The sequence below is a fragment of the Stereum hirsutum genome (assembly GCF_000264905.1).
Source record: "Stereum hirsutum FP-91666 SS1 unplaced genomic scaffold STEHIscaffold_2, whole genome shotgun sequence".
NCBI classification, from domain to species: Eukaryota; Fungi; Basidiomycota; class Agaricomycetes; order Russulales; family Stereaceae; genus Stereum; species Stereum hirsutum.
Window position 1 is genome coordinate 3279889 of NW_006763132.1, and position 22254 is coordinate 3302142.

General features: G+C 51.8%; 6 protein-coding genes across 6 annotated transcripts; 2 read left to right on the top strand and 4 right to left on the bottom strand.

Moving 5' to 3' along the window:
- Positions 1–29: 29 nt before the first annotated feature.
- Positions 30–10019, bottom strand: STEHIDRAFT_91690 (uncharacterized protein; the record flags this gene model as incomplete). The annotated part of the gene is made up of 11 exons (XM_007300182.1): positions 30–1007; positions 1063–1496; positions 1547–1773; positions 1941–2200; positions 2253–2552; positions 2606–3637; positions 3698–6391; positions 6447–6524; positions 6580–7235; positions 7290–9680; positions 9734–10019. The coding sequence occupies 11 exons, from the start codon at positions 10017–10019 to the stop codon at positions 177–179; spliced, it is 9189 nt and encodes a 3062-aa protein (XP_007300244.1). The 3' UTR covers positions 30–176.
- A 569-nt stretch (positions 10020–10588) lies between these two features.
- STEHIDRAFT_165822 (uncharacterized protein) lies at positions 10589–12156 on the bottom strand. Its single transcript, XM_007300183.1, has 4 exons — positions 11944–12156; positions 11832–11883; positions 11399–11754; positions 10589–11315 (listed from the first exon to the last, which is right to left on the bottom strand). Exons 1-4 carry the CDS (start codon positions 12095–12097, stop codon positions 10726–10728), a joined length of 1152 nt encoding a protein of 383 aa, XP_007300245.1. The 5' UTR covers positions 12098–12156; the 3' UTR covers positions 10589–10725.
- Positions 12157–12884: 728 nt separating this feature from the next.
- Positions 12885–14567, top strand: STEHIDRAFT_50192 (GroES-like protein; the record flags this gene model as incomplete). The annotated part of the gene is made up of 6 exons (XM_007299344.1): positions 12885–13153; positions 13244–13322; positions 13424–13634; positions 13706–14011; positions 14063–14184; positions 14445–14567. 6 exons carry the CDS (start codon positions 12885–12887, stop codon positions 14565–14567), a joined length of 1110 nt encoding a protein of 369 aa, XP_007299406.1.
- Positions 14568–15486: 919 nt separating this feature from the next.
- On the top strand, positions 15487–16827 carry STEHIDRAFT_128401 (GroES-like protein; the record flags this gene model as incomplete). Its single annotated transcript, XM_007300184.1, has 5 exons — positions 15487–15602; positions 15655–15733; positions 15823–16039; positions 16124–16572; positions 16699–16827. The coding sequence occupies 5 exons, from the start codon at positions 15487–15489 to the stop codon at positions 16825–16827; spliced, it is 990 nt and encodes a 329-aa protein (XP_007300246.1).
- A 425-nt stretch (positions 16828–17252) lies between these two features.
- On the bottom strand, positions 17253–18873 carry STEHIDRAFT_91700 (GroES-like protein; the record flags this gene model as incomplete). The annotated part of the gene is made up of 5 exons (XM_007300185.1): positions 17253–17394; positions 17614–18077; positions 18153–18363; positions 18441–18519; positions 18605–18873. 5 exons carry the CDS (start codon positions 18871–18873, stop codon positions 17272–17274), a joined length of 1146 nt encoding a protein of 381 aa, XP_007300247.1. The 3' UTR covers positions 17253–17271.
- Positions 18874–19490: 617 nt separating this feature from the next.
- Positions 19491–21914, bottom strand: STEHIDRAFT_137204 (PLP-dependent transferase; the record flags this gene model as incomplete). The annotated part of the gene is made up of 10 exons (XM_007300186.1): positions 19491–19855; positions 19980–20194; positions 20323–20519; positions 20626–20719; positions 20785–20888; positions 20954–20997; positions 21066–21124; positions 21229–21560; positions 21642–21723; positions 21828–21914. The coding sequence occupies 10 exons, from the start codon at positions 21912–21914 to the stop codon at positions 19621–19623; spliced, it is 1449 nt and encodes a 482-aa protein (XP_007300248.1). The 3' UTR covers positions 19491–19620.
- Between the last annotated feature and the right edge of the window lie 340 nt (positions 21915–22254).

A 22254-nucleotide genomic window follows, 5' to 3' on the forward strand; every position in this document is an offset into this window, starting at 1 on the left:
CAAGAAAAAGACGACGGAAATTTGCTAGGCAGATATGTACAGTACAGTTACGTAACACGAGACTTCATACCGAGAAGGGTACAAACGAATTGAGACTGCAACGGAAGATATTACGAGGAGGAGCGACAGGCATAGCGAAGATAGCATACGAAAAGGTAGGCGGGAAGCATATACGATCATCGAGATTCAAAGTCCTCCGTAAACAACAAACGTCCTTGCAACAACTTCCCCAGGTCCGTTCGCGCATAGCTCATGCCCTTCCTTCTCAGCCCAAACAATTCCTTCAGCAGTGCCACAGGACTCTCCTCGAATAAGCAGATCTGGCGCATCTCGTCATTCCGATGCTGTGGACACACAAAACGGTCATTCTCCATTGGCATCGATGATGCCTCGCCATGAGAGACCCCAAGGAGAAGACATAAGCGGATGTAAGTCGCGTACTCGTCCAAATAAAGCTGCCCAGCCCAGACGTTGAGCTGACACCTCAGGTCAAGGGATGGGGGAGCTAATGGTTGGTCCGTGGGTAGAGGAACACAGTAGAAACTGAGATTGTCGATGGGTTCCATGGATAGAGTTACGCGGGGTGCATATAGATGGAGATGCACGGCCTTGCTTGCACGAATATGCGGGAGGAGAAGATTGACCTCGTAAGGGCTCATGGCTACTAGTAGCAGTGTTCCATCTTTCTGCATAGCAGATACCACCCAATTGACCGGTCGGAGGTATTCTGTGAGCCGAGAACGTTCCAAATGCGTAGAAGTGGTAGTTGCGAAGTCTTGAGTGGCGAGGAGGTTACTTGACCATGGAATGGCAGGTCGAAGAGTAGCCGTGGTAGAACGAAGCGGCTGCATAAGAGGAATAAAGTGATGAGTACCTGCTGGTACAGAGCCGTCGATGACAAATCGACGGACTGCCTCCTGCAGCGAATGTCTCGCAGGTTGTGTCTTAGGCGGCCTTTCTACTTGACGCTCCTGCTCGACCTCTTGGGAGACCTCCCGCTCTTGCTCCTAACAACGTACAAATAAGAACCAAAACAGTCGGAAGGGAAACTTCATCACTGACCTCCTCAATACGAGCATCCAAGACAGACGATACACCGAGGAGTTCGAAACGTTCGCGGAGAGCTGGTACATCATACGCGGGGTGTCTAAGGCCAGCACTACGCTCAGATAGTCCATATAGCTGTTCCAGTGTGCGCGCCTCGGGCTGGAGCCAGGCAGCTCGGAGCGTTTGCTTGAGGGTGCTGCGCCGGGTCGATGAGTCGGAGAGTTCTGAGACCGTGCGTTTCTCGTAGTTCATGCCCTGCGCCGCCCAATGTGGCACGTTGTGCAAAATCTCGGAGCAGCTCTCCGACATCGACCAGCGCAGAACATCGAGCACCTTGATGTCTGCGCTAGGACCCAGGCTCCCCGCCTCACGGATTCGCCTGTCAACTTCAAGCGGAGCGCAAAACATCACCGACTGGCCGACTCCCAGCTTTCTCATGCGCATGCATCCTAGCAGAAGTTAGTAAAAATCATAAAAGAATGGAGAGGAGCAGGCGAACCTTGCACGAGTCGATCCTTCGTAACCTTGGGTCCTAAGGTTACAGCAGCCCGGAAGTGGACGGGTAGCCTAAGGTCTGTACCTCTCGTATGAGCATCGTCCAGGTAGATGATACATTTGCCCAACTGTTGTCGGAACGGTGACGACATCAGTGACTCCTTCGTTCCGTCTTGTGTCAGGACAGTGATGCGATCAGACTCGTCAAAATACACTCCAGCAAGCACGTCGCTCCTCAGAGCAAGCCATTGACGAATGAGTTGTTCGTTCTTCAATTCCAGCATCTTTGGACAAATTAGCCAATGACCGTCAGAAACGAAAATGCAAGACGGACCTGGGCTCCGACATCGAGTAACACTCGAACTTCTGGCCTTTCCTCCACCAACGTCTTGAGAAACTCCCCAGCCGAACGGGACTGGCCATGATTGGAAGTGCATCGATAGCGGCTGTTCTCGGGCTGCAATAGGTACATAAGTACTTGGGCGTTGGTGCGCAGCTGGTCAAGGGGGTCATGTTGCGTAATGGAGGTCGGCAAGAGCAGACTGTTATCATTGGTACCGCTGAATCCGGTCGTCACATTGGATTTTATTTCTGCGAGATCCCAGGCGGATGTGGACAGTTTCTCCGGGAATTCCTTCGCATGTTTGGGGAAAACAACCTGAGTTGGCGGTAAGCAGGTGACCGTAACAATTCAAGAGTGAGATACACACTCTGCTCAAAAAAAAATCTATCACGGCTTGGTTCCTCGAGAAAAGAGGAACAACATTCTCCGAAAATTGATGCGCATCTTGAGTGTTGACACCGGTAATCTGCCGAAGTACGTCGGGAACTGTGTCTTTACTCCGTCTAACCCATCCTTCGTATTCTACCTGGGGATTGTCGAGCTTGAAGAGTAGATGGAAACACTCCCGAATATGTTCCTCTGATAGTCCACCGTAATAGTAGCTCAGACAAGTCAGGCAGATTGCGACCTCGGGATGCCCGAACTCGGCACGTAAAGTCGGCACATCCTTCAAGGCGAGCACATTAGTTTATATCTGTGATAGATTATCTAAAAACGTACCTTTGCCCGATATGGGACGGCCAACATCGACCGGGATGGATCGAGCCCGTAGTCTACACGCCAGCGTCGTTGACCAAGGGTATAGAGCAAAATACCGTTGGAGAGGAGGCCTCGAAGAAGGAGCAGAGTCGACCACGAGCCAGTGTTGCCACACGTGGACTGAACAAGATCATACGAAGCTTTGGCAACGTTGACACTGAGAATAAATTCTCGGGCTGCCGCGGAAAGCCTAGAGTCACCATTGAACGCGACGAGGTTGAGGGTTTCCAGACGGCCAGCGAGAATGTCGTCGGCCAGAAGAGACACGAGTTTCTGACCAGCCTGTTCCCCCGTGATCCTAAGGGTTGGAAAGCTTTCCGCGGAACCGGCAGAAAACTCGAGTTCATGGGGAAACAAGGCCTTCAGCGTGCTCGCGTGCAGCCTGGTTCTGTCGAAAACCTGTTGTGTGGTGTTCCAACGATCCGGGCTATTCTCTAGGGATTGCTGGTGCCCATTCGTGTAGACTAGTTGGTACTTCACGTGTAAAATCTCGTCGCTTTCGTCAAGAATGTCTCGGCTATGCGCTTTCAACCATGCCTCAATGCCCTGTAATCCGTCGGCGACAGCATCAGAGACGGAGGGCGACAACAACCGCTCGACAGCCATTAGACGCAAGGAAAGTATATGCTCTGGTTGAGATACGAGGACGCCTTGAACTCTGGCGCATTCCTGGAAGAGACGGTAGATACTCTGCACGTTGTCGGTTGTCATGCGCACACCACGGGAGAAGGGGACATAGAAAATGCGACGATTTGTTAGACCCGATAGACGTTCCACGAGCAGTTGAAACATTTGCCCCGATAGCGCCTTTAGGACGACGACGCGAACCAGATTTCGGGAGTCTGCGAGAGACGCGGAGATAAATGGAACGATGACCGATGATTTTCCTTCGCCCATGTTCAGCTGGAGGACCGTGTTTTGCTGTGAAGTCGGATTCATCATCTCACGCGCGACGGCGATCTGTACAGGTCTAGCGAGAAAATTTCCGTCGATCTGCAGGGACAGACATGAACAATCAGAGATGTTGAAAAGCAAGTTCATTGGAGTTCCCACCTGAATCAACAGCCAGTCGAGAGGATATTCATGGATCTGTTCCTCCGTCATACAGCAGGTAACGAGCTCTTTCAAAAAATTGTCTTCCTCCTTTCGATAAGTGTACTCGACAAGGCGTTGAGCGCGTTGATATTCGAGCATGGCGTGCGCGAATGTGGACAGGAGTCGCCTCCAATTAGAGCCCACGCTCGTCTGAATGCCGGATGCCGCTCCCAAAAGTTGTAGAAGCCTGCGACGATTAAGTCGAGGCCAAAGGCCTGCGGAAGAAAGGAGGTTCTCGGTATGGCTTGTCGGCGAGAGTATGCGAATCATGAGGTCAGAAATATCTTGAATGCGGGACTGACACAGTTCGCGGTAAGTGATGAGCTCTTGCAGCTGGTAGGTGCGACTAGGCGTAGTTGACGAAGCACGTTCTTCGAGATCTCTCCGACTCCTGTCAAGCTGATCCCCATAAAGTCGACGAAGCTTGCTATGTGTGTCTGATCGAAATTCCGTTAGAAGGCCAGAAAGCTCCCGAGTATCTGCTCGAACACTGCAGTGTAGATCTTCACTCGTAGGTTCCAAAGAGGCCATATTCACGAGATCGCTAAAGGTCGACTCTACGGGCCGCTTGAGAAGATCTGCCCATGTAATCCGTGAAGGAACGTTCGATGCGGTCACAGCTTCATATGTAGACGAGAATCTGATGCTGGACAGAGGCGAGGGGATTGCGCGTCCGCGAAGAATGGACTCGACGTGATTTATGTGATCTTGTAGAGCGGTATTTCGAGAACAACTCTCGAAGAGCCGACCGACCTCTGACATGATTTTGCTTGTTTGAAACCAGTCAGCATCGTCGGAATAGAAGGGTGAGCGAACAGTGGGCGACGGCCATTGGTCCATGAATCGAGTAGTTGCACCATCTGTCCGTGAACGGGTCTCCAATTCATGCGCATTGAGTCGTCGGTTGTAGAAGTTACGAGTGCTTTCATGTGTGCCTTGGGTGAGAGAGAGATTATTCGGTCTTGCCTCGAAGTCGTACGACCGAGACGCAATGATGGATCGAACTTCGTCTCGAGTAGGCCGAAATCCATCGGAGAGGTGATATGAGGGATACGTCGGCGGTGAACAGTGTCGGAACTCTGGGAGGCAAGCAAAGGCGAGCAAGATAGGGATGAGGTTTTGGAGATGTGGAGAACCGTATGACAGAGCGGATAAACTGAATATAAGTTTGAATTTCGTCGACGGGAAGTCTGCCCCAGAGGTGCGCAATCGATTGTAGAGACCGATCCACCGACTAGGCAGCGCTGGCTTGAGCCAGTCCCCGCTGAAAGTCAATGAAAGGTTGCTATCTTCGCCTGCAACTTCTCCCCAAGACTTGAGAAGATTCATGAGCTCATCAGGCTTGAAGTCTCGACGAAGTGCATTGGTCGGCCAGGTAGAGACAAGATGGGAATATTTGGCAGGTGATTCGGCCTCGACCCCTGGAATGTCTCTAGCCCGGTATACTACGTCTGCGGGAGTCGTGGGACCGTCGACGAGGCCATAACTATGCTCCCGACGAGCGCCACGATCTAAGAGAGAGGGATCCTTGTGGACCTCCTGGATATCGTCCGGCTCGACATGATTTCCCGCCTCGGATCCCGCAAACAGCTCTTCCAACGAGTGTGCATAGCGCAGGATGTTGTTGCCATTTTCTTCGTAAGCAGCGAGCTGAGCCGAAGCAGGAAGATGGGGAGACCAGTGAATGGTCTGCATGACACGAAGGTGAGATGGGTAGAAGCCCCTTGAAGGAGCGAGGGATCGAATCAGGTTCAGGAGATGAGCGTCTGTTTCGGACAGTCGCTGGAAGGAGAAGGATGCGGCGGAACACAGGTCTCGCAAGGCTTGCTCAGTACCGGTTTGTTGCGTCAAGGGGTCGGGGAGTGGATAACTGCAGATCGCGTGGAGATAAACCTTGAACAGACGGCTGGTGAGATTGACATTACTGGCAAGGTAGCCAACGTCGGAGTCTATGCGATATTCATGCCAAACGATCCGACGTTGTTCGTCCGACAGACGGATGTGGACGGCAACGTGATGCTGATTCTGTGTGCGTCGACATACCACGTCTCCATGAGGGACGATTACGCAGCGAGAGCGAGGTAAGTCTGACGCAGTTGCCTCCTTGGCCCTAAGGAGCAGTTGCGTGCGAAGTCCGATCATCGTGCCCGACGACTGGTTGTCATCAATGATCATGCCTGGCATATTCTGAGAAAGTAGGTGTCCATCTTGGTCGAACGTGAAGGAGAGTCGGAAACGGGGGAGGTCGATTGATATATCATCCGTACTTGACGAATACGAGACGGTCACGAACGTGCTGTTCTCAAGATTGCTGAGACGCCTGAAGACATCCTTGAAGCTCTTGCTATGGACGTCGACGATATAGCGTTTCGAGGCCATTGGGCCGCATTCCATAGTCGACCTTCCGTAGCTGGAAAAGCGGAGCTTCCAGTCCGTGATAGATGACTCCCAAGGGTGGTTGAGAGCTCGAAATTCGACGTCCCCTGAGGACAGGTTCATCCAATGGACGCAGTCCAGGGAGAAGAACCTCGGGAAATCACAAGCCAGCTTTTCGTGTGGAATTAGCTCAAATATCTCGCCGGCCTGGGATTGCGCGCGAATGGTGAGTATGCCGCCGGATGTGTTCGATTTGTTTCGAAGTGCGAAGGAGACCTTAAAGGATAACGCCGTGAAGCACTGCCTGTCTCAGAGAATGACTCTGACATACCTTGTGATCGGATATTAACCCTCGAGTCGTGAAATCCATACCAGGCATATCGGATGGCACAATGTCTAGGACACGCTGCTCAAGGGTTTGTCGTCAACTCGAGAAGGTATATGAGAGGATAGGATGATTTCACCTGGCTAAATAACCTGATATAGAGAGGATGCACGACAATATCGCGAGGGAGTCGATCAATGGCCTTTCCATCGATGAGAAGCAGTCCGTTTAGCATGTTGAAGTGCACAACCTGCGACCTTTGAGTGGAATCCGAAGCCGTCGAAGATGTGAGCCATCGTGAATTTGGTCCAGGCAGTCTCCGCCACCCGAAGACGCCACATCGATAGGTCTCCCATAATGAAGAGACCGCCTTGTTGAGACCGGCGTTATTTGATCGGATAACATCATGTAAGAAAGGCTCCAGGAAGTGGGATAGTCGACGATCACGACTGAGGAGCCTGCGGAGCGGGAGAGGAGTGACGAGTGACTCAGGAGGTGTGTTTGATTGAAGAATGGCGGAGCATTCGACCAAAATTGCAACATCATGGGGATCCTGTAAGAGAGACCCGATATGAAGGGGATCGACATCATAAGTCGCCTTGCATGTTGCTGCCATCTCACAAAGGCGGATTTGAAGCTCGTGGACCTCATCGTCAGAATATGTACGCTGAAGCTTTGAGACGAGCTCGCGTATCCAAGTGTACACAACATCCCGAGCTTTCCGCAGGACAGCATATGCGGCTTGGTGCACTGACACGTCTCGAGAGGAAGTAAGTAGGCGAATCATGAGAAAGACTGCAAAGGATATGTCAAAAGTCGAAATACAACATTGAAAGGCCGAGGACATACTGATGGTTCGCTCAGAGACACCCTCAAGCCAATTGGACTCGACGCGCGATGACAGAGACAAGGACTCCTGGGTAAGCACGATACCGAAGGCCGCCTCCTCAAGTTCGTGATGCCATACTCTCTGGGAGCCATCGTCATCAAGAGGTCCAAGCTCCCAAATCGCCTGGGCGATGAGCGTTTGGACTTCCTCGCGGCTGAAAGAGAGTATGCCCGCTCGAAGCTCTCGTACTATGTTCAGCCATTGAAGCAGGCCGCCGCTACGTAGAGTGCCGAAGGAAATATACTCATGGACGCTCAGATCGTCCGGGCAGTCGGCTTGGCTAGCAATAACGTCATTGGAGGTATGTGTGGTCTTTGCGACGAAGTGTCGAAGGTTGTTATATGAGCTCGGGGAGGGAAGCTGTAAAACGCAATATGGAGTGAAAGTGGACGAAAAAGGAGCCTCGATCCACGATTGTTTGTTTTGATCGTAAAGTTGAAATGTCAAACCGTTATTGACGCAAACTTGGCTTTCGCAGCTGGGAAGTTTGACGGTATGATAATGTGCTTGAGTGAAAGACTTCGTGGAGGACGCAATCGTCACTCTGCCCAGGCTGTGGCTGCTGGACCACTTCGACAAGCCCTTGTTAGCCAGCCCGTGTTGCTCGACGGATTTGCTATTGGCGTCGAGCACGGCGATATCACGAATGATCCTGTACGTCTGATCCCTCCAGATTGAGAATGGACGCGGGCACTGAATCTCGAAGACGACGGTTTTCGCATCGTGACTATTGGTCGGCAAGGGCCACTCGTGGACCTCAATCTTCATATTTCTTGCCTGCTGCTCCAGACGACACCTCTTGCACCGCTTCTTTTGGTGTTTATTGTTCCCACGCCAGTCCTCGGAGTATGTGTGATCGCGCTCACTCGCCTGACTGACGAGCGATGCATGGGTGGCATTTTGCTCGTCGAGCTCTACAATCTTCTGATCGCGGACAGCTGTGGCATGGTCCTCAATTCGTTGCTTGACGATGCGCATTTGGGAATCTTGATTGTAGTATCGAACGGCGAAAGTGTTGTGGGAGGATCGACTGGAAAATATCGAGGGGAAGGAGTGCGCAGCAGCATGTCGTTCACGGAGGTACCGTTCGACCATAGCCGCCCGGTCAATATGCAGGGAGCGGCGGAGAAGAAGAGGTTCGAGGATGTTCGAAGAGATTTCGGGAGAATAATCGCGAAGGAGGGGAATTTGCGCGACGATTGCCTTGTCGAGAGCGACCCATAACTCCATGATAGTGAGGAGCATGATGGACTCATCTTCGGGACTGTCTCGATAAAGGGTCGTCGCTGATTGGATGTACTCGTCCAAGCACGACCCGAGGGTAGAGCAGACATCGCTATCGTGGAGGCGCTGTGTGACCCACTCCTCCAGACGCTCGTGGACGAGGGACTCAAAGTCCGCTAGAGTGATGTACCCGTCATCTCGATTCGCTCGAAGTAATCGACTGGACTGAAAAATAGAGAAGTCGGTGTGGTCTTGGATGCGTGAGGGCTCGGATGGTTCGAAGGAAGAGGTAGAGTCGAAGACAGGTGCTGCTTGTAAGACCTTCGTGAGGTACGCGCGGGAGTTTGGAAGGGAGAGTGCGATATCAGCCGCGAAATCCTTGCGGTTCGGCATCCAGGACGGCGTGCCAGCTTGTTTCGCTTGTTCCTCTGCCCATATTTCCTGGAGACGATCGTTGACCGCCTTACTCGTAGCCGTCATATCATCCATGACGAACGGGGGTGTAGCGGAACCGAGTTTGAAGGCACGCCGGCTTGTCTTCTTCAAAGCCAACGAGAGCGAGTCGGCGGGAAAGTCGGCAGCCAGGAAACGGCGTAGAAGTTGGGACTGGAAGAAATTCATGAAAGCCTTGTACGTGTCGCGTGCAACGACCGAAGTTTGGGTGGCAACGCGGATGACGAGCCACAAAGGGGATCTGCGCCAGGGTTTGAAGGCGTTGTTCCAAAGCACGTCGTCACCAATCCTTTTCGTGATGCGCTGGACCTGGACTTCGTCACCGAGTCCTCGAAGGATACCCATCAATAGGTGCGATATGTACCGCGGATCGGCGGTGTCACGCTCTTCAGCCACAGTGGATCTAGCCTTCGTCGTGGTCGGCATCGCATCTAAAGGATCAAGATCCATTTCGACGAGGAATACGGCGAGGTTTTCGATAAATTTGCCGTTGGTAGCGATGTCGAGCGGGACTTGAACAGCAGGCCCGGGATACGTACAGATGAGTTTGCCAGCAGTGGCCATCACGGCCTTGGGTTGGGGAGAGACCTCGAAAGTTTCGAAGATCATCCCTTCAGCCCTTTTGCGGACGATGAGACCGGCATTATGGGCGCGGATGTGGAACGCACGGACGTCTATCTTGTCATCAGAATTTGGGTGGCGCAGAGCAGGCGCCAACGCGACGTACCTCCATAGCCCATACTTGTCAATGCATTGGTAATCCGTTCTTTGTCGCGGAACGTTGTAAATTTTCGTAGGTGACGGAGCATTCGAATAATGGGATTCCAGAAGAATAGTTGTTCGCCTATTAAGAAGGTCCCATAGCTTTGAGCAGCGTTCAAGATAAAATCGCACAAGTTGACATCGTGCTTATGGTTATCTGCGTCCCCGGCATCCTTTTGGGGAAGCTGAAGCGGCATGAAAACATGCTCGAAGACTGCTTGTAGTTCTTTGTTAGAGAATGATTCAGACATTGCGCTGGTTGTGGTAGGGGGGCGGGGGAAAGAAGATGAGGGGAAGACTCGAGACAGTACTTTCCAAATAGTATGTCCACGTCCCGGCACCTAGAAGCCCACTGCCCAGGTGTATGACGGATTCACGCCGCGAGGCTGGATAGACGCCCCATCCACCACGAACATAAAACATTTTCATGTGTTGCCTCTCACGCCACACAAATACCAGGGCTACTGCTCCTCGGTCGAGCACTAAATGGAGCCTCGCCTGAAATTCCGGATACTGATGGTGTGCCAACGATGTTATGTCGTGCTGTCCACCTGGGGAGTGAATATCTGGTGCTCCACTATGCTTGTGTGTCACTTGGTTCAAGCTCTCTGCAATCGAAAAGTCTATTGCGATATAATTGGGACAGGTCAGACGCGTTGGGGCCTGCGAAATGGAGACGATAGGACGTGCTTACCACTTGTATTGCTACGTGAGATTAGACAGTCATGTCAGGAAATGCGAATACAGCCATTTTAGCATAAGAATGTCGTGTCTTGCTTCCATACCAGTCAAACATTGTAACGCATGAATCGCTCCAACAGTGGCTTTAGACCGGTTGGAGTGCACTCGATTTCAGCGAGGGATGAAGCACAATAAGTAATACACGAGAGAATGTAAGCAAACGAACCGATCGCGTCCTCCCCTCAAAATAGTTGAACCCGAATGACAAGACGCCGTTCACTCATCATCATCGCTCCCATACCCGCCCAAATCCAACAACGGCGGTTTGGTAGGAGCCTTTGGTTTGGACGTGGCTGCAGGCTTACTCTTCTGCCGAATCTGAGCAAGGTATCGGAGACCTTCGAGCGTATCCGACGATAAAAGCCCCTTTGGACCAGGTGGCGCTTCCGGTGGTGGCGACTCTGCCTCCATCTCATTCAACATCTCTTCCGCCTCCTGTTCATAATCCACTCGTCTTCTCTTCCCTTGCCTCTCTCCATCGCTGCCCTCTTCATCCGCGTCCCGTTCGCTCTCCTCCAGCAGAAGTTGTCCATCAGTCGTGGCTCCTTCCTCTAGCGCTCGTACGCTCCTCATCGCGTCCACAATCTTCGGATCCATTCTAGCCCTGATTGCCTCCTGGCCCATCTCCTCTAACCTCCTCTTCTCAGCCACTTTCTGCACGGGGTTAGGGTCTTCGGTGGCCCAGCGGACATTCAGAATCTCGTCGTTGTCGAGGGATTGACAGGCCATAGCCTCTTTGGCGAATTGCGCATGGAGCTCGGAGACGTAGGTGACGAAGGCGACAGAGCGGTACTGGAGAATTTTGACTGTAAGAATGGACATCAGCGCCGTACTCATCCTCATCCTCACACGTTGGAGTCGAAAGTTCGAGTTAGCAAAAGGAACGTACTTCGCTCGACATCGCCCCACTCCTTAAAATGTCTCCGCACGACATCCTCGGTCTCTGTACCCACACCAGTCTCCTTGATCCGCCCCACATACAGCGTTCGGTTCTGCCTCGTGAATGTCCCGACACCACCCATGTCGTCCCTGTAGTCACTGAATTTGTCGCGCGCAAAACAATCCTTTGAAGAATCTGGTAGCGCAGTCGCAGGGTCGGGTAATGTGTGCAGGTACTCGCATTCCCAACCATAGGGACAACAGCCTCGGGCGAAGAAGATACAACAGTATTTGATGCCTGTGGTGTTAGCGCGTGTAAGACCAGCATCGCGCTTGATGGAGCACCGAGTTTGCGACTTTGTCTTGCTATAAACGCGTGGATAAAAAGATATATATTGCGTCAGATATTTTGGTCGGCCGATAGGGTCAAGAAACGAACGCACTTTGAGTAACTATCTTCCCTGTCACCACCTGCCCATTTATTGTACCATATATCTGTTGGATATGAATGTATCAGCATCGTAGTTTAGAGGAAATAGCTAATGAGACACGCACTATACTCTTTTCCTGTCTGAGGTGCCTCTGACTTCTCGACGTCTCCAGGCTTGACTTGTTTGCGCGCTGGCTTCAACTTCTTGACTTTGGGCGTTTTCGCCACAACTGGGGCAGGAAGGTCCGCGTCTGGGTGAGCTATCATGGCTGTCTCCATATCCAGGAATAATATGCGAATATAAGTGTGAAGACAAGAAAGTGTAGACGACACTGCGGTCTTAGCTCGCAGAGGGAGAGGTAGAGTGTCACGCGAAACGACTCCCCAACATTACGCATGGTGACATGCTGTGATATTCTGTGACATGTCCGTGACACGAGTGACGCTCATGTTTTAACCAGGAGGGGAGGTTCAACGTTCAACGCTGTCTAGTTGGGTTTGTATAAGTCTTTCTCCGTTGCCTCAACTAGTCACGGTGCTACATCTTTGTGATCTGATATATAGGTTCGACCAAACTTCAGCCGTGAAGTGACACAGGCCACAGTGGCACCTAGCTACCTCAGCGACTGAACACTTCCGGTCATCCCTCTATTTCCACTGTCTACTCGAATTTGCTCGATTACATGGCTTTTGTATCTCAGAAAACTCTCCGAGTCAAACCTGCTAATCATCTTATCATAATCTCTGCACAGTAACTGGGAGTCTGGGCTGCCTGTGTAAGTACTCTATCATCAGGACTCTTAGTTCCGATTCTTTACTAAGCAGCATCTGTTATGACCTGGACACTACACAGTGCCAGTTTCTTCCAGTACCGGCCGTTCTGTCACATGTGCAACTCGGGTCCTGACATCGGTCTTCAGCTTACTCAAGTGGATGTACGCCGAATCTACTGCGAATAAAAGCTTCTGTTCACACTCCAGTCGTTCGTACTATCGACGGACCCCTTCTTGCACATAACGCTTTGAATTTATAACCAGACCGCTGACCCAATTCGATCTCGGCGACGATGTCCACTACCATTCCTCCAACCCAAACCGCTCTTATCCTCTCCGCCCCCGCCACCCCATTCACCGTTACCACCCGCCCCGTGCCGCACCCTGGACCAGGCCAAGTCCTCATCAAGGTCCATGCGGCTGCTTTGAACCCCATCGACCCACTGATCCAAAAGATCGGGTTCATGATCAATGAGTGGCCTGCTGTAGCTGGGAGCGATGGAGCTGGACAGGTTTATGCTCTTGGCGAGGGTGTGAGTGAGGTGAGGGTCGGAGATCGAGTGTGAGTGGACTTCATTTGGGCTGTAACGCGGTTTATGTGACAAAGTATAAGGGAGCGCTAAATCTAGCTCAATTCACCATTCGCGTGTAGGCTGTTCCAGTGTTTCTTTGCTGCAGATAGGGGCACGTTCCAGCAATATGCTCTCGCGGAAGCCACTCGTGCTATCAAGGTATGCAAGTCTGGTCCTTCGAATTATTCTACTCCCCCTCTTATCACTTTGTGCACGACACGCCACCATCCTACTTATATTTCTATCCATGTTGGCCACAGTTCCCGACATCGCTCTCTTACGATGAAGCAGCCACCATTCCGCTCTGCTATCATACTGCCGCCCTCGGACTTTACGGAACGTATGATTTCGCTATCAAGGGAATGTCTCACAGGGGTATCGGACTTGATATTCCAGTTGGTGAAGGAGCAGGCAAGTACAAGGATGAGCCGATCCTGATCACCGGTGGCGCGAGTTCGGTCGGGCAGTACGGTGCGTCTACCTGCCTCATTCCAGTACGAGAGAGCTCATTTTCAGACTCGACATCATTTGTGTCCATGCAGCTATCCAACTGGCGAAATTATCAGGGTTCAACCCCATCATAACCACCGCCTCCAAAGCTAACGAACAATACTGTCTCTCCGCCGGCGCCACACACGTTATAGACTACAAATCCGTCCCTTACGCCTCCCTGGGAACACACATAACATCTACCATCACCTCCAAACCGATCAAAGTCATCTACGATGCGATATCCAATGAGGAATCTCAGGCCGCTACTTGGTCCATTCTCCCCGACAGCACGGAGGGGCTAGGAGCTGGAGCTGGAGAAGGAGGGAAGTTGATCCTCACTCTATGGCCTGCGAAGAGTATCGCGGGCGAGTTGGACGAGAATCAGTTTGCGAAGAGCGGTGGGGAAGGAGGCAAGAAGAAGAAGAGCGTCAGTTGGACGATTGGGAATGGGAATTTCGAGGGGACGAGTGCAGACGCGAATAAGCTCGCGAGGGCGTTGGAGGGCTGGTTGATCGAGGGAAAGATTAAGGTCCGTATTTGCGTTTTGTGTTACAGTTTATCGAGAATTTTGGGCGTTTTTGGGTTGAGGCTCGAGTTATTGGTGCGCGGGACGTGATTAGCCCCTATCTTGTGGCGCCATAAATGTGGCGTGTCATGCTCCATACACAAGCATCTCTTGAATCGCTGTCTCTCGTCACCTCCAATTTATTCATTTCTCCCAATCTCGTCCACACTAGAAGCTTTTGAAACTGACTTTCAGTTCCTCCCCTCCCGCCTTCTTATGTGCAGCCAAACAAAGTCGAGCTCCTCCCCGGTGGCCTCTCAGCCGTAGAAGGCAATGTGGGCAGGTTTCACAGCGGAGGCGTGAGCGGGGTGAAGCTTGTCGTTAGGCCCTTCGAGACCCCCGTTTAAGTAGAGCAGTCTGAATCAATCAGCAAATTTGGTGGTCAGATGTAGAGGAATAAACGGTAACTGGTCATTGTGGGTGAGCAGTCTTAGTTTGCAGATGTAATAGTAAGTTGAAGTCTACTCCTCGCCCATGTTGTGTACTCATTTTTCTTCCCTTAGTAGTTGTATCGGCTTTAGCCCTTTCATAAGTATCATAAAATAGACGTCCGACCTTGACATATGTTGATCGGAGTTTGTGATCTGTCGTGGAGTCCTAGATGATCCGTACCTCGGAGCATGGGTGGGTCCAAACGACCTTAAAATTGACCGGAATATTTACTCCTTCACTCCGATCTTTCTTCCACCACGATTTAATGTCCTCTCCGCGGTCCACTCGAGTTGTTTCTCAGTCGATTTTCGTGTATATCTTGGTGCAGCCTCATTTGAACGACCTGATTGTCTTGGTTCAAGGTGGGTCGAGCTGCACTGTGGATATGTCGGCTGTTACGGACTATATGAGTATGTATCCACTCTGATTGCGCCTGGATCCTGGGACAGGTACTCTCGATCTAACATGTCCGAAATGTGCTATGAACTTCCATCTCTTGCCCTGCAACGATTCGGGCCAAAGCAGGATACAAGTATAAAGCTCACATTTGACTCTAATGACGCCACAGCCATCTGTTGATCCCTCCCCTCACAGAGCGCATAACATTCATATCAAAGGCATAGTTTTCGAGATCTCTCGTTTGCATCTGAAAAGACCATGTCCACTGCCACTACCTCCTTAACTATCCCACAAACTCAAACCGCCCTAACCCTTTCCTCCCCCGGTCAGCCCTTCACCGTTTCCACTCGCCCCGTTCCCGCTCCAGGACCCGGCCAAGTTCTCATCAAAGTACACGCCGCTGCTCTCAACCCGATCGACGACTTCGTGCAGAGGATGGGGTTTTTGGTACAGGAGTGGCCGTTTGTGGCCGGGAGTGATGGGGCGGGGGAAGTTGTAGCGATCGGCGAGGGAGCTCGGAAGAGCGGGAGAGTTAAGGTCGGGGATAGAGTGTTGGTGGTCTTTTGTTCTTGTGATTGAGACATGCTGACATTGATTTTGTAGACTATTTCAGTGCTTCTTCATCACGAACAGGGGCACCTTCCAGCAGTACGCTCTTGCGGATGCTATACGTACTATCAAGGTCTGCACTGTGTACACCACACATACTCTCTCACTGCCCGACTTTCATTTCCACCTTCACTCACACCTCTTACCTCCTCACTTTGATAGATCCCCTCTGCTCTCTCCTACGACGATGCCTCCACTTTCCCCCTTGCCTTCCACACCGTCGCACTCGCTCTCTACGGGACCTACCACGTCCAACACGGACCTGGGACCCGAATCTGGCGAGGCATGGGCCTGGATATCCCGGTGGGTACAGGCGTGGGGAAGTATAAGGATGAACCAATCCTAATCACGGGGGGTTCGAGCAGCCTTGGACAGTTTGGTACGTCGGTTCCAATTTTCCGCTACTCCTCACTCGGATGTCGTACGGGGACTTTGTGGCTTTGCTGATACGTGCTTTGTATAGCCATTCAACTCGCAAAACTATCGGGATTCAACCCTATAATAACGACCTCCTCACCCTCCAACGCAGCTTACTGCACCTCCGCCGGCGCGACGCACGTAATCGACTATCACACCGTGCCCTACACTTCCAACCACGGCCCCTCCCTCGGATCTCACATCACTTCCAACATCACGACCAAACCTATTCGTGTAATCTATGACGTCGTTTCTACGGAGGATTCTCAGCGCGCGTGTTGGGATATTCTTTCTGATGATTCGGGAAAGATGTCCATCACGCTGGAGTTGGCGAAGTCGATTCGAGAGGAGATGGCAGATAATGGGGTCGATTCGAAAGTGGGGAGGAAAGGGATATATGCGGCGTATGGGAATGCGAACGCTGAGGGAATGCATGAAGATGGTAACAGGCTTGCTGTGGCGTTGGAGGGGTGGCTGCAGGAAGGAAAGATCAAGGTGTGTTCAGGCTCCAGCTTCCCTGCACCCGTCCCCTTTCTTGAACTTCTCAGAGCGTTTTCCCGCGATACTAACTGTCCGATGATTTTATTGCTTGCTGCTGGGTGCTGGTCGTACGACAAACAGCCAAACGCAGTTGAGCTTCTCCCTGGCGGACTGGCAGCTATCGGGGAAAATGTGAAGAGGTTCGGTAGGGCTGGTGGTGTTAGTGCTGTGAAGATGGTCGTTAGACCGTTCGAGACAGATATGTCCTGATCTATATGAAGCGGCTAGTGACAAGTCTGTATGATGTATCCATTGTGGGTGTCAACGAGTACATACTTACGCCGTCGTTCGCTTCATCTAGTGAGAAGAATAGATGCAGAGGAATGGATGGATGGATGGATGGATGGATGGATGGATGGATGACGAGGAATACTTGTCCATGTAATCATTAGAATCTCATACTTATCGTCCCGTTCGTGGGGGCTTCCAAGGTTCGTTCGTCATAACTCACCATGGATTGAGGTAAGTACGGACCACACCCGGGCCCGCGACATATCTTCAATCTGGTATAGCACAGTAAATACTGGCTGTATTCATATTATCGTCGTCATCGCCAATAACTTCGTACGGGAGAGCCAAAATAAATAACCAGATGTCAAGGGACCGACATCACAATAACGTTCGAAGGATTCCCAGTCAATATGTACATGTGCCTCAGGCCGATGTCTCAAAAGGCCTAACAACGAGCTTCACCCCACTCACGCCTCCGCTGTGGAATCTGCCCACATTGCTTTCTACAGCAGCAAGACCGCCTGGGAGGAGTTCGACTTTGTTGGGCTGAGCATAAGGAGAAAGGCGTCTGAAAGTCAGCATCGGAGTCATGTGGTATAAAGAAGGGGAGAATTGGGGAGAAATAGAAGGCATGTTTTGGACATGTTGAAGTCCACGGCACGTGTGGCGCCACAAAATAGGGGCTCTCCGGATCGTCGAGGACAAAACACGATAACGCGAAGGCTTCATGTCTCAATGAAGCAAGGTAGGGGCATGGAAACACACCTTGATCTTTCCCTCAACTAACCACCCCTCTAAAGCCCTCGCAAGCTTATTCCCATCAGCCTGAGTCGGCTCCCCATTCCCATTTCCATAAGTCCAACTAACGCTCTTCTTCTCCTCGCCCTTCACAAACTGCTTCTCGTCCAACACATCCGCAATACTCTTCGCCGGAAGCAACGTAACGATCAACTTCCCTCCTTTCCCAGCTCCAGTTCCCAGCGCATCAGTACTACCGGAGAGAATCGACAAACACGCGGCCTGAGAGTCTTCGGAAGAGATGGCGTCGTAGATGACTTTGAACGGTTTAGAGGTGATGGTGGATCTTATGTGTGCTTCGAGGGAGGTGTATGGGATGGATTTGTAGTCTATGACGTGCGTGGCGCCAGCTGAGAGACAGTATTGTTCGTTGGCTTTGGAAGAAGTGGTTATGATGGGGTTAAAGCCGGAAAGTTTCGCCAGTTGAATCGCTATACCCACACGAACAAATGAGCTCCTTTGTAACCAAAAAGAATGATCGAGGAGGAAGATGATAGAAGGCGCACCGAACTGCCCAACCGAACTTGCGCCACCGGTGATCAAAATCGGCTCGTCCTTGTACTTGCCAGCTCCGTCGCCAATTGGAATATCGAGACCAATACCCCTCCATTGCATACCATTGGCTGCGAAGTCGTACGTCCCGTAAAGTCCGAGAGCGGCCGTATGGAAACAGAGCGGGATAGTGGCGGCTTCATCGTAGGATAAAGTGGACGGGAGCTGGAGTAGTGGACATAAATAGAAACGTGAATGATAGTTCGTGATGGCGTAGTGTTAGAGAAAGGTGTCATGCATACCTTGATCGCACGAGTGGCGTCCGCAAGAGCATACTGCTGGAACGTGCCGCGATCGGCAGTGAAGAAACACTGGAACAACCTAAGCACACACCGAGATTCAGCATTTCCCATCGTCCCAACACAACACAGCGACAATGCAGCAACGAACAATAAAAGTAACGCACACTCGATCTCCAACCTTCACCTCACTCACCCCCTCACCAAGCGCCACAACCTCCCCTGCGCCATCGTTCCCCGCTACAGCAGGCCACTCAGTGACTACGAACCCCGTCTTCTGGATCAAAGCGTCGACAGGGTTCAGAGCCGTTGCTTGGATTTTGACGAGGACTTGGCCTGCTCCGGGGGTGGGTACGGGGCGCGTTTTGAGCGTAAATGGGGTGACGGGGGCGGAGAGAAGGAGGGCGGTTTGGGTCTGTGGAATGGTGGTGGACATTGTTGCTATTGTTATTGTCGGTATTGGACGGGATGGACGAATGGAGATGGGATCCTAAAGTGTTGAGTGCGATGGGCTTTTATGTACTGCGCTCCTCAATCGTCTACAGTATCTCAACCACCCATACGATATCTCCAACTAAGGCAGCAGACTGAGTACGCGCCCATAGACTGAGTAAGCCTCCATGCTCACGACGAACACCGAGGACCGTGACGGAGAAGGAAACAGAGAAACAAACGGACACCGTGAAGGTCCATCTCAATGACAGATGGTGGTTGGTAAGAAATAGCGATCGCTCAAACCAGGAGTCCGAAGCGGCGATATATTCAGACTGGTCTTTCGATGTGCATGAATAAGACGAAAAGACGTAGTGCCCGAGGTGGAAAGCAGGTTCAGCGGGCAATATTATCGTCCCTGATGGTGGTCCATTTGATCGAGCACACACGTGCTGACTGAGGGAGGCCTGTGTCAGCGTGTGTCCCGACGACGGACTACGCGAGTGCCACCGTGGCCCGATCGCTCGTCCTGCAGCGAATGCAATTTTGAAAGGGCGGTGGGTGTAAAAAACCGCCGCGTAGGAGCCGTCCCGAGTGACAGCAGTAACCCCGATACTCGGAGCTCATAGTCAATTGCAAGGACCTGGAGTAGTCGCCGTCGTGGTCGGTAAACCGTACAAAACTTGATATTGCTTTCCATACACGACAAATATATGTCAAATGGAATCCTACACTTCCTTCTCCCTTTCCCTCAAGCACTCGCCTCCCTCTCCCTGACCAAAACCTCCCTCAACCTCCTCAACGCCTCCCTAACCTCCGCCTCCTCCAACAAACTGAACGAAGCACGCACATACGCCGTCTTGGCGCCGTTAGGTAGGAAGACTGTCCCCGGCAGGGCGAGCACACCGTTCTCAAAAGCTTTAGTCCGGATGAGCGATTCAGAGTCTCCTTCTTCGTCCGTCGCGGCAGGATTGAGGAGCTTAAACCTACATATACAATAGCCACCATCCCCCAAAAAAAACAAAAACAAAAAACTCAGTCGCGCAATTCCTAACGCGGTGGAGATGCAAGAGCGGGGTATGAGGTATGAGGTATGAGGTCCGAACGCACCAGAAAAACATCCCCGCCTCCGGCGTCGACCACTCCGCCAACCCCTCCTTACCCAAAAATTCCTGGAGGGCAGCCTCGAACACGTCCCGCTTGAGTCTATAAAACTCGGAGACGGTGTGTGTGTGTGCGATAAAGCCGGCGTGGCCCCATTCGCGGAGGAGGGCGTGGGTTATGGATTGGATGAGGGAGGAGGGTTGGAGGTTTGCGGAGGCGGTCTGGGATGATGTGAGTCGAAGCATCAGCTCAGCGGAAGATTTCCACGGTTGAGAGCGGAGTTTGATGGAGGGAGGTGGTGGTGGTGGTGGTGGTGGATGGTGATGGGGAAGAGACTGGAGATACGTACGTGCATGTCGATGGCATTGACGATCCGCACGGGACCTGTGACGAACCCTACCCTGATCCCGGCAGACAAAACCTTCGAGAGACTGTCGAACCGGACGACGTGACCGAGTGTACCGCCGGTCGATGCTTCGAGGGAGAAGTAGGAGGGGAAGGAGGAGCGAGGGGATTTGCCGTAGTAGAGGTAGTAGTAGGGGTCGTCTGTGGGAGTGGGGTGAGTGTATTTGAGTACGTTGCAGGTGAGGAGATAAATGTGAGGTGATAAAGGTTGGGTAAGGATTGGAGACGAATGTAGAGGGTAACCTACCTTCGAGAATAAGGAAATTATGCTCCCGTGCAAGTTCGAGGACTTCGAGTCGACGGTGCAAAGTGGCAGTCATCCCGGTAGGATTACAGCCATACTATAATCGCATCAGTATCAGCCGACCGTAAAAAAATAAAAAGCGGGTAGGGAGACGAGGCGCACAGGTACGGTATAAAGCACCTTCGGCTTCGGCTTGTTTGCGGGCCAGGACTCGAGGATGGACCGGAGGGAGGCAGAGTTAATACCCTCGGAGTCGGTTTCAACCTCTAGTTTAAGAGATATAGATCAGATACTGGAAAGGGATCGTGCTGTAGAGAGAATGAAGGCGTACCTATCATCTCGGCGTTAACGGATTGGAAGATCGGAATAACGCCACTGTGGCCCAATTTGGAGCAGCATTAGTTCGAGATGAAGTGTGCAGAGATATGAATGGGTGGGCTCACGCATAAACGGGTTTCTCAACCAACATCGAGTCTCCCGGATTCACCAGCGCCATGACAGCCTACGTACCGAAACCAACGACACACTTTTCGTCAACCTCTATATGCCACCAGAGGGTGTTCCTCCGCAACATAACGAAGGCCCTGAGGTGAGATAGAAACGCACTTTATATATCCCATCCTGCGACCCCGCCGTAACACTCAATCTCCAGCCCTCACCCTCCCTCTTCCTCCCATGCTCACTCTCCTGCAACTCCGTCAGCCAGTCATTGATACCCTCCAAGCCCGAAGTAGACCCGTATTGCAGGCCCTCGTTGAGTTCGTCGGCGGTGAGGGTGATGCTGTGTTCTTTTGGTGTGTCCTGCGCGTTGGCGTTGGGAGAAGGGGGAGCGCGCGCAGTGAAAGAGAGGGAAGTGAAGGGGAAGGTGGAGGCGTTGGGTTTGCCGGCGAGGAGGGAGATGACGCCGGGGGTGCGTTCGAGGGGGAACAGACCACGGACTAATAGTAGTTATGCATCATAGATATTCAAAGGAAATAAGAAATATGTTAGGGTGAAAGATTGAGACGAGATGAACGGACTAGGGCTAGGCTTCCGAGCTTTAGCTATGTCGGAGAGGAAGTAATCATAATGCTCTGCGGGGAGGACTGTTGTCGGTTTGTTCTACATGAGGAAACGACCAGGAAAATAATGATGAGTTCGGTATTGGGTTTCAGTGATAGTGGAAGAATGACTCGGAGTGGTACAGGAGTGTGGGAATGATTTACCTCGGACGTTTTGGTCTGAGCGTCGGAAATGGGAGGAGGAATACCATCAATGCCATTCGGAACGGTTTTGCTAGAGTCGGAAGTCATCTTGCGGTCAACACGAATTGTAGATCTCTATAGTCTGTGATGTCGAAGGTGGCAATGATGAGATGGTGGCTTGCAAAGCTTGCGAGTCAGATTTGTCTCAGACGTTCTCGCGATTCCGGGATATGTCGCGTCTACGTTCATGCTAACTGGCTTATATATGAACGTGGGACGAGTCATATTGAAGATCGATTCAGAGGAAGCAGACTGAGAAAGGACCGTCAAGGTCAGGAAATTCCCTTGACGCTCGGAGTTCCTTGCGGAGGATACCGATTTATGGCCGTGGCGAATGAGGGCGAGCGGCCGAAAAGATAAAACATTGGTCACTGGTTATGAGGCCAAG